The sequence below is a fragment of the Marmota marmota genome, unplaced genomic scaffold (genome assembly GCF_001458135.2).
Source record: "Marmota marmota marmota unplaced genomic scaffold, marMar, whole genome shotgun sequence".
NCBI lineage: Eukaryota > Metazoa > Chordata > Mammalia > Rodentia > Sciuridae > Marmota > Marmota marmota.
The window spans coordinates 46,602,021-46,614,066 of NW_025999842.1; the positions used below are offsets into that span (position 1 = coordinate 46,602,021).

The 12,046-nt window shown below is 34.8% G+C and overlaps 1 protein-coding gene across 8 annotated transcripts in view; it reads left to right on the top strand.

Moving 5' to 3' along the window:
* Lama2 (laminin subunit alpha 2) overlaps window positions 1-12,046 on the top strand; it is a 559,330-nt gene that overhangs the window by 512,874 nt on the left and 34,410 nt on the right. For 6 of the 8 annotated variants that reach the window (XM_048798152.1, XM_048798128.1, XM_048798119.1 and 3 more), the window contains 3 exons: window positions 6,260-6,398; window positions 8,424-8,435; window positions 11,331-11,451. In XM_048798152.1, coding sequence (XP_048654109.1) covers window positions 6,260-6,398; window positions 8,424-8,435; window positions 11,331-11,451 — 272 coding nt within the window. The remainder of the gene's footprint in view (window positions 1-6,259; window positions 6,399-8,423; window positions 8,436-11,330; window positions 11,452-12,046) is intronic. The other 2 variants (XM_048798156.1, XM_048798133.1) reach the window with 1 other exon arrangement.

Genomic DNA, 12,046 nt, shown 5'->3' on the forward strand with positions numbered 1-12,046 from the left:
TATGTCAGTGCTATTCAAGCAGCTTTTAAATACAGGGAAAATAACAGGTTTTCTGGAAAAGATGCTGAGTTCTATTTTGGACATTCTGTACACAAGGTACTTTTAGTACCTTCTGCAGCCTAGGGAAAATGTGTAATTGGCAGGAATTAGTTATATGTATCTGAGGATCACAGAGTTCTGTAAGAGATAGACAACTAGGAATCATCATTAAATCTCAGTAGTTGCCTGTGAATAGTGATGAGAAAAATTCAAGCAGTTATGTCTACAATAAAATGGCCCAAAGCCCTGGAAAACACAAATATTAAAAAGATATCCATCATCACTGGGGGCTTTGGAAAAAATGGTGGAGTGGCCACAGTGAGAGTCAAGAGCAGAGTATTAGGTCATAAAGTACTATGGGAAAGCAGACACCGTAAGTGTAGACTGATTCTGAAGAAAGTTTGGCACAAAAATCCAGAAGAAAGAAAAGGTCATAGCAAAAAAAAAGGGGGGGATATGGAGTTTGAAGGCAAGGATCGGATCACAGGTGAGAAAAATGTTATTTTTCTCCATCAGTTCTTAGAACATAGTAATTACTCAATAAGTGCTTGAGGAGTAGATTGAATGAATGATTCTTGATCATGTCTGTAGGCTGCAAAGGATGCAATTGGAGAAAGAGGCAGCAATTAGAGGAAGAGGAAGCAATTAGAAATACAAAAGAAATAATGAATACAGCATGAGCAAGCCCTTAGAAAGCCTGGGAGCATTGCACCCATGTGGAAAGAGAGGGCTCAATCTGAGACAGAAAGAAACCTTTGCTCCCCGAGACAAGATGAAATAAGAAGTAAAGTTAGAGATAAGTTTGTAGCTATGAGATGGGATTTTGAGATTATTCTCTCCAGATGCCCTAATTTTTCATTGACTATAAAAGTAGAAAATAAATGGAGACTAGAGAAAGGTAAGAGATAGAAGAATAATAGTCTGAAGAAAAAAGGAAAAGGTCCGTATATACACTGTGGGAAAGGTAAAAAAGAAAAACTCAGGAACACTTGGCTGAATTGCCTAGTGCTATAAACTCTAAAGATAATAATGTGTTAAAAAATAAATCTAGAATGCAAAAAAAAAATCATGATGGAATGATTTGACTACCTAGCAGAATAATTTCTATAAATCTTGGAAATACCAGTTTCTATAATCAGTCAAATATGTAGACTCTCTGTCCAATAAAGTGAGTGATCAAGAGTCCTGTAGTCTTAAATAATGTTAGTCAAAGGTCAAATTATAATACTGTACAAACTTGAAAGCAGTTAAAATATGTTTTTGGTTTATTGTAACTCAATGTGAAAAGTGAAAAGTTCTTTCCTCCACTGGTGCAATTTTTCCAGATTTCACTAGACCTACATTGTTTCTACTCTCTGATCCAAAAATCTGAAGGTCTCTGTCTTTTCTTTTCCATATAGTATCCTCTGCTTCAGTCCTGTTCTCTAGCTTGATTCCTTTGGCTCAATTAACTGATACCTTCTCTTTCACATATCTCCATCATGTTGTTCACATTAACTCTAGACTGACATTGATGTATGCATTCTTAAATACTATCAAACGCACTAAGCAATCATTCTCACTTTTATTTTAGGTCTTGATGACATGAATCATCCTATAAACTGCTCTCATGTATCTCTATATTATCACCATTAAAAAAAATATCATATTAAGCTAGGTGCAGTGGCTCATGCCTGCGCACTTGTAATCTCAGCAGCTCGGGAGGCTGAGGCAGGAGGATCATGAGTTCAAAGCCAGCCTCAGCAATAGCGAGGTGCTAAGCAACTCAGTGAGACTCTGTCTCTAAATAAAATACAAAATAGTGCTGGGATGTAACTCAGTGGTCGAGTGCTCCTGAGTTCAAACCCTGTTGCCCCTCAAAAAAAATCACATTTAATGTGATTTAATGTGTCCTATAAACTTCTGTTGTTCAGAACTCAGATTCTCATATTAGGTTGAAAACTTCTGGTTTCTCCTGCCTTTGGTTGTTCCTCATTTTCATGATACTTTTAAAGCATTTTATTATTCTAGCAACATAAATTATTTTTTCTATTAAAAATAAAAGCATTAAAGCTCAAACAGAAAAAGACACAAAAGTTATAAGGAAATAGTTCCTAGTTATAGTTGGGAATTAAAATCTCAATAAAGTACAAGAATGTAATTATTTACTTCAATATCAGTATTCACAGATCACACTTAATAAACAGTGAAATAAGAGTTACGGTAGGATTCAATGTTAGGAAAATGCAAAATAAATCCAAAATAGGATACCACTGCATGGTTATTAAAAATATCTAAAATTTGTCGGGAGTAGTGGCACAGGCCTGTAATCCCAGTGGCTCGGGAGACTGATGCAGGGGGATTGCAAGTTCAAAGCCAGCCTCAGCAAAAGCAACATGCTAAGTACCACAATGAGACCGTGTCTCTAAATAAATACACAAAATAGGGCTGGGGATGTGGCTCAGTGGTAGAGAATGCCCCTGAGTTCAATTCCTGGTACCAAAAGAAAAAAATCTAAAATTTAAAAGACTGATCATAACTAGTTCTGGCAAAGATGTGGAATAACTGAAACCCTCCTACACTGCTGATAAAGATATAAAATGGCACAGGAACATTGGCTAACAGGTTGTAGGTTCCCCTACCCTATGAAACAGCCATTCCTATTCCCAGGCATTCACTCAAAACACCTAAAACCATATATCCATACAAAGACTTATGCCATGATGTTCATATTACCTTTATTTGTTATGTCCCCAAACTGAAAAGAAACCAAATATTCATCAGTAGGCAAATGGAAATACGTGGATTGTTATGTGCCCATACAATGGAATTCTACTTGTTCATAAAATATGAATAGACATACAAAATGGTTTGATATAAAAATAATTAATGAGTAAAATAAGGCAAACAAAACCCACATTTATATAAAATGATATAGACAATGAAAACTGATCTATAGCCACACAAAGCAAATAGAGGCTACCTATAGATAGGGCATGCAGGGAGGGTTGGGAATGAGGGTTACAATGCAACAGAACACATTTGGGTTGTGAATATGTTCATTTTCTTTATTGTAGTGGTGGGTTCCATAGGTATGAAGAATTTTAAAACTTGTTAGATTGCATACTTTAATCATGGGCAAAGTATAAGGTGTCGATTATATCTTGGTAAAAGTTTCTAAAAATTATACAAATATCATTATTTAGAAGGAGAAATCAGTAAGGATGTTGATGGATTAGATGTGAATGATGGGTAGGGTGACTTTTCTAGTTTAGGAGACTGAAAGGGGGAGACATAATGCCACCAAGTAAAATAGGTAATAGGTATTTGGGAGTAAAAATATCATCATTTTGGTTTGGAATATGTTTAGTACTGAAGGAAAACACAAATAATACTACTTCCCCTGTTGAAACTGTATTTTTAGGAAAAAATCAGGTACAGTCATATTCTTAAGTTATCAACACATTAAGTCTGAGTTAACTTTGCATTTACTCAGATGGATGAAACAGAAGTGAGAAAAGGAAGGGCATTAGGGAACATGGAAATCTCAGAAATGTTTAAAGAAATAGGGAAGGAGATGGAGAATGAGAACAAAAGCTAGAGAGCGTAAGATGCTGGGAACCAAAAGAAGAAATTTCTAGAAGGAAGGGGTATACTTGTAGCATCAAAATATTGAGAATGCTAGTAGCATCAAATATTGCATAAAGATTAGGATGAGGACCAAAAGTACTCCACTGGGTCTGGAAAAGGGGGTGAGGGGTGTCAGGGAGTGGAGTGTTCTCAAGGATTTTAGCAATATCATACTCTACAGCATAGTGGGATAGGAACTGAAATAAGGCTTTAGCAATTTGGATTATTGCTTCTTTTCAGTGACCAGATTAGTTGTTTTATATTAATTATTCTCAACTAACTTATAAAACTATTCCTCCTTGAAAGTCAAATACAGTCCTTCAGGGGCATTCCCCATCTTCCTGGGAGTCAATCAGTAGAACCATAATCACTAATAATCTCATATCCCCCATGTGCATTGGTATGGAAGCAAAGCTAAGAACAATTATATAGGTTTTCAATAAATTAAGAGAGAGAGAAAAAAAGAATTACCAAAGTAAAAATAATTAGCTTATAACAACTCAGCACTGATCATAAAATTACTTGTTAAACCCCTACTAAGTGTCTGTTATTTAATGAAAACTCTTATTTCCCTGCTTACCTATAAAAATGATGACCGAACTCATCAACTCTGAAATTTGGTGTTAATAGCTTATTTTTCTATTCTGTAAGGAAAGGAAATGGCACAAGAAATAAAAGCAAATATTAGCATTTCCCGGTGGAATCCACTTTGGTCACTATCTCATATGAAGGATAGGATAAAGCCCCCCACTAACTTAACAAAAATATGCTGTCCTGCACCTCCCTGCGGGAGTGAACTCCTGGGCCAGTGAGTTTCAATTGAATTGTGTTGCTGCTCTTTAATCAATTTTCCTTAGAATGATTTCTAAAAATGCATATATTCACTCAAGGATAAGGAAGAAAACTACCTCCCGTCCCTGGCTTGCCAGTGATAGAGGCAGAATCTCATTTCACAGACACCATTAAAATATCCACCAAGTCTGCAGAAAGAGACGATTTTCATGTTCCAGTCAACAGCACCATATAAAAACTTCTTTGTGATCTAGATAAAAAGGAATATGTATGAAGGAGTCTAGGAAACAGTTTTATAAATCTATTTTCTTTTACCCACCAGTCTAATTTAAAAGATATATGTATGAAAAACTAATTATATATATTAAAGTAATTAAATATTTGTACAAAATTAAAGTTTATGAACATGATTAAATTATAAAATCTCCCCTTGCTATTTTTAATAGGATAATTGTTCTTTTTAGTTGTTTTGTTTGTTTTTATAGAAGTCTGTTTTGAGAATTTGAGGAACCAATAGTTTTGAGAAATTGATTTGAGTCATTTTTTATGTGGCAATTGTGTTTGATTTTATTGAAGATACATCCCTTGGGAATGGTAGCACTATCAGCTACAATAGAATTTAGAATTTAATATTTTTATGGTTACCAATGATATCAATTCTAAAAGATGTGAGTTGAGAGGAAATAATAAGAGTCAAATACTTCTTAGTCTATGTTGCTCTTATGAAGTATTGCACTGCACATTAGTATGTTAAAATAACTGTAAAGTTAAGATATATGTTTAACTTTGTTTTACCCAGTATTTATCAAATATATTTGAACCAGGAACATCCAAGAAACTACAATCCAAAGAATTAACATTTAGAAATTCCATTATAACCAACTGGTTAAAGTGTCCATGTTCAACCTTGGGATAATTCAGATTCTGCATCAGGCATAGACAAAGAAGTGAAATCTATCATGTTAATGAACTGAATGTACAGCAAGGATCCAAACTGAGTGAAGAGGTTGAAGTAAATAGTGTGGTGAGAAAGCACATAATTCAGAAAAATCCTAGCTTGACTCTTACAAATGAGGGAGGAAAATCAATGATAAAGAATTTCCATTGCTAAACAATGCAGTCTAAGCAGAGGAATGACTCTTCTTTCCTTTATCCTAATTCTGAATTCTTATCTTCATCACATGAGTAATACCTTGAGAGACCTAAGAGAAAAGCATTAAGCCTGAGGGCTATCCCTCACTCACAACATTCAGCTTTCAAGTCTAAAACATGATTTAGCATGGACATGGGTCCCACTGTCTTGCAAGACCAAAGATCCTCATCTCAACATTTCCATGCACAACCATATTACACAAGAGCATACCACTTTGCAGATGGCTCTAAATTTCAATAGTTTTTCGAACACTGACATTTACAGAAAGAGCCACAACATATTTCTAATAAATATTAGAAATTAATTTCTAATTAACATTCATCTTAGCACTTCACCATCCTAATTTATTTTCTGACTACTGACCTATATTATGGAAAACTATAGCAACTGGTTCTTTGTCGTCAAGCTAAACTTCTCTCTTTTATTTTTATTGATGTGCCTTTTTAATGTTCAAGCCATTATTTTCATGCTCCCTTGTGTGGAAAGGTCAGTAATTATTCTATTGGTGTTACTGTTGTGTCTTCAATTAATAAATGGTTAAATATAGTAGAAGCACTTGATAAAGTCAATGTTAATTTCAGAATTAAACTAAATTTATCTTGAAGTATCAGTGATGATATAGGTGTGATTGATTTGCTCCAATTAAACTTCCTATTTCCTTTACAGCCAACATATCCATTGTAGATATAGATACTAACCAGGAGGAGAACATAGCAACTTCATCTTCTGGAAACAACTTTGGTCTTGATTTGAAAGCAGATGACAAAATATATTTTGGTGGCCTGCCAACCCTGAGAAACTTGAGGTAATTTAGCATATATTTAAAAAGAAGGATTAAGTTTTAATTAAATGGTCATTCTGATCACTAGAGTTCTGAAGTTTAATTACAATAGGAATGCCATATAACCTTTAGCAGCAGAAAAGGTCTAATTAAAAAAAAAATCATTTTGCATGTTAGAACAACACCAGGATTTAGAAATCAAAGGATTAGTTTGACATCTTTGTTGAGGAGATGGATTAGAATCACTGCTTCCCTTATATGCACCTGCTGAAAAGAATTATGAAAGTAATTAAAGGTAGAAGCCAGCGTCAAATGTGGGTCTTGTAATTGCTGTTCTTCTTGCACATTCGCTGGAGGTAATGGCACTCTGACATTGCTTACTGTTCTGGAAGTTAGTCAGTGTTCCAGGATACTGTGGGTATAACCTATTTTATTTAGGTTATACTGTGGGTATAACCTAAGCATTAGCATTATAATGGCATATTGGAGCTTTCCCATATGCCTAATACAAAACTGTATTAGTTTTTCCCATGCTCATGCCAATATTTTCATCATTTTTCACATATGCTTTTTAGTGAGCAGAGTGGGGAAACATCTTTAGCTCATAGTTTAGACAGTTCAAAAAAATAACTAAAAAAAGTCAGAAATCTTCTGTACCATAATGTCAATGCCATGCTTATTATAAAACATAAGAAATACAATATAAAGGATTTGGTCCTTAATAAATGTGAAATGAATTTGATTAGAAGGGAACGAGTTGATTTGGATAAATCATTAGAGTTTACTACATACAGAGTATTGTGTTTAGTTTGATAGTTTTTAATGGGTATAAAAGTTCTATCTAGGTGTTCCTACTCCACAAAGACAAATTACATTTGGAGAAATTTCATAATACTATAGTGGAAAAGTGTGGTGTCAGTTATCTTTTTATTTCCTAATGTAGCAGTGAAACTTTAGTCTCCTTTTTTACATCAGTAGCATGCAAATTGAAAGGTTTTTCTCCTGAATCAAAACTCGTAGACCAGACATTATCTAATTACTAGTCTTTTAGCAGTCTGAGTTGATAAGCTTCTTGGTGCAAATCAACATTCATCTACATTATAAAGTACTTATTTGTGTTAGGAATATAGATTTAAAGCTTCAGGTTAGAAAAATCATTGCAAATCAAATGCATCTATATAGAGACACAGTTATACTTGGACATCCAGTTTGGAAACAAGTATTCAACACACATTAGTTGAGCATCTACTATGTGCCAGCCACCTTATTAAATACTAAGGATTCAACAGTTGTTCAAATGTAAGTCTTACTTTGTAAACTCATTAGCTATATTCTACTGAGTGCATTCAAAATAAGGCTATCCATATCTATCTTCATTTATTCTAGTGGTGATTTTTAGGAATGATCTACAACCATGGATATGTAATTTCATACAGAAGAGATTTTGTCTTAGTTGTTTTGGAGACTACATGTTCATTGAATCTGCTCTGCTGAGATTTTTTTTTTTAATTTTCTCAGTATAGCATTTATAATTATAATATTATCGTACTATGGTATATTATTTCAGAATAATCTTTAGATGTATATTTGTGATTGACAAAGGAACCAAGCATTCATAATTACCTGTTTTTATGTATACAGACATATCTCATCATGATAAAGTGCAGACTATGTGGTTGACTTAAATTATTTTTATATATTTTGTTAAGCTCAAGTTATTTGAGAGCAGTATTCATAAGCTTCTCATAAACACAATGTTTGTGCATTTTCCCATTTATCATATTGATGGAATAAGTACTTTAAATTCATATTTCAAACTAAAAATGATTCAAGAGAAAAGTGTAGAAACTGGTCATCTTTGAATTCTAATTTCACTTCAGTCAAGGGCACATATCTATTTTCTATTCTGTCAGGTTTTTGAATTTCTTCTCTGTGAGATGAGTTTTTTTAAAAGAAGATTTATGGTAAAAGTTTATTGTTTTGCTAAATGAAAATGCAATTATAAGTAAATTGTTTTTTTTTTTCTCTCTCTCTCTCCCCTTTACTTAGTATGAAAGCAAGGTAAAATTTAAATTTATGCATGCCTCCTTCAAATGCATGGGTTGGCTAAATATGGCTTCTTAGATAAAGCAGCAGTGCAGAAGCAGAGCCACACCTGCGCAGCTTTATTCATAGTACATTTCATGAGCAAATAATGCATTCTGAGAGAGCTCTCATGCTGCCCTTCGCTTACAAAGATGCTGCTGCTTCCCCACCATTAGTTGAGCTGCAATTTGAGATATTTCACCAGCGACGACAGATTTGCTCTGCTTACTTGTTCAACCAACTGTGCAGTGCTCCACTCCTGACCAGTAGCACATGCTCCAAGTACCACTGCTCAAGTGTATGGGCACAATCTAGTTCCAGGGGGACAGAGCAAAGAGGTCTCTTGATTCTCCAGACTCTGGCTTCCCTGGTGCCAGGCTGTCTACTGAACAGTCTAACAGTGCTCCCAAATGCTTATCACTGCCTGGTTGCTTTTTGCAGGCCTGCAATTATACAAATATCCACTGGGCCTTTGCACCTCTTAGCAAAGCTGCTTACATAGTTGCTGTGTTTTTTTAGAATTAGCTATGGAGCCAAGTGAAAGGAATCTCTGGAAATACTGTTTAAAACAACTGTTTGAATTAACAGTGAAGAAGTTTTCGAATGGTCCCCCTATCTTCTCAGGTGCATTAATTCTTACTTACAGACAGGCATTAGCAGGAATTAGCAGCCTTTGTAGATGAGTCATCAACCCCAGAGATGTGCAGGGTTGGCACACTCTGGCTAGAGCTGATGTGTGGTATTTTAGCATTGAAGAGCCTAACTATGCCAAATTTCTGGATAGGAGATAATGAAGTCTAACGGATCCAAGAAATTTTTAAAGCAAAGCCAGACTTAATATCAGAAAGTGGGGGGGAAAAATGAAACAGTTGTTTTATCATGATACTGTTATGAGACTAGTCATGCTATATGTTTGTTGAGATGGATAAAAGGCAAAGTCTGGCTTCCAATTGAAATATATGTTAATAAAACTCTGGAATGGTACTGTGCAGCTTTGAAATTTGCCCTTGAGTGATGACCCTCAGGAAACAGAGACCTATGGTTACCATTAAGAATCTGATCTCCATGTGTCATTACTTACCCCTCATGATTTTCAGAACATTCAGCTTGCTAAGTCATTGTATTTGGAAATGGTACTTTATATTTCCATGAAACAATGAACTTGTAGGACAAATGTACTTTATTGACAAGACTTCTGAGAAAACTGTGATAAATCTTTCTTCCCCTAAAGGAAAATTTGGAAGCAAATGAACACTGCAAATGAAATTCACTTATCCCCTCTGCTTTTTACAAGAAGAATCTTAGCTCAATACTTACCTTCCAGTTAGGCATGTTCTTCAGAACTACTAACTGAAAGAACAGGAGGAGGAGACCTTGAGAACGTAAGGAAATGATCAAAGGAAAAGTTCCAGAGCGAGAGAGGGCTGGGGGTGGGGGACTGAATAAATACCTGACATGAAATAAATCACCTAATACACACTGCCAGGTTCTAATTTGCTTTCCCACCTGTTTTTCCTCATGCCGTGTGTTTTTTATTAAGATGAAAAAGAAAAACTTGGCATCAGGGGACTGTAAGGAGAGAATTAATCATTACCCTATCAAGCACAATATTGGTGTGGACTGGACACTTTTCAAGATATTAACACTACATAAGGAAAAATCGCATGTTTACCTCTATGTACCTTCACTGTTCAGCATAATTGTCACTAGCCCTATTGGCTATTTAACTTTCAGTTAAAAACAAATAACAATCAATATGCAGTTCCTATTGGCACAAGCTACCTTGCAAGTCCCAGTAGCCACAAGTGGCTAGTAACACATGACTTAGTGCAGAACAGAATGTGTTCATCATCACAGAAATTTCTGTTGGACAGCACTGTTTTAGACTCAGGAGGGGTCAGCACCATGGACATACTGCTAGTTTATGTTTATTGAGCACTTACATGTGCTGTGCTCTTTTTTTGACCTATCCAAATTTCACAACATGATAAATGCAGGTACTACCATTATTATTATCATGCCCACTTCATATCTAAGTGCACTGAATCCTGGAGAAGTCAGATCACTTATATAATGTCACATAGTAACTCAGAGCAACATGCTGTTCTCAAAGGCAAAGGGTTCATTTTCCAATCTTCTGGCAGGTTGGCTTTGTTTGAAAGAGCAGTAAGCAGAAAGTAAACATTCAAGTTTAGTGTGAGTATAGAAGCCACTTCCCAACCTATAGGAAAAAATAATGTATTTTTTTTTTTACATTTAGTTGCTTTGTTTCATTATTGCTCCAATATAGAATATAAACTTTGGGGTCGATTTGTAAACTTAATTTTTAAATATCTATTTTTTAGGCTACATAACCCAGAAGAATGTTTCTAGGCTTTGCTTTACTTAAAAGCTTTTTTTAAAAAATGTACATTATTCTTTAACTGCCTTCTCCAAAATCTCACTAAGAGAATTTTTTTTTCAAAATTAATGTTTCCAGCTATTTTTCCCTAAATTTGAAGTAAATTTTAAAAAATGTTTTTGTATGTAGTTTGATTATTCATAATTTTCTTCTCTTTAATGGAAAAAAAGAAACACTTCATTATGCACATGAAGACAATAAATCAATTAATTTCTATACTTTGTATGGAATACTATGAGAAATTATTTTAAAGAGAATAAGAACTACAACAAGACTTCTTCTGCAGAGTGGTCAACCAGCAGATATTGGAAAGCATGGTGTGTGCTAGGTACATGTGCACATGAGCAGTTTGATAGACATGGACCGAGCTATGTGCCACTTTGCTCCATATGACCTCCTCCCATCGTCAGAGACTTTGCTGCCATCACACTCATGACGTTGCTTTTGTTTTCCATTTGACTGTTCAATAGGCCAGAAGTAAATGTGAAGAAATATTCTGGCTGCCTCAAAGATATTGAAATTTCAAGAACTCCATACAACATACTCAGTAGTCCTGATTACGTTGGCGTTACCAAAGGATGTTCTCTGGAGGTTAGTCTGTTTTTAAAGCCTCCCTAAACACATTCCTATCACTTTTTCATTTACTTAGTTTGGGTGCTCTTGTTAGTATATTTCTACAGATCCTGGTCTTAGCTATACATAAATGGTAAAGCAAGATTGAAGCATGCTATAAAGTTCTGTGATGGTAATGGTGTTATGGAGATTGTGCTCCATTTTCCCAAATGAAGAAAATGTATCTTTAATATTAATATATCTCTGGTTATCCCTTCCTTTCCAACAATACTTTTTCTCATTTTCTGTCATCTATTTTAGATTCGTTTTATCTATCTGCATTATATATATAGCTCTATTAGCGACATTAATTTTTTGAGAATGTATTAGGAGTTTAAGCATTTAATAAAAAGTAGTAATTTGTACCATACCCATTAGGGTATAGCCCCTTGTCTTTGAAGTAACGTAGATGGGGACTTGCAACTTCCTACTTTGCAAAGACTTCTGTAACATAACAGCAAGTCTTTTGTTAGCCAAAATCTCCAGAATCTCTGATTTTTTATTTATTTTTTTCTTATAAGAGGCTCTGGATTCCACTTGACTATTCCGCAGACTCCCCAGTTAGATTTGATTC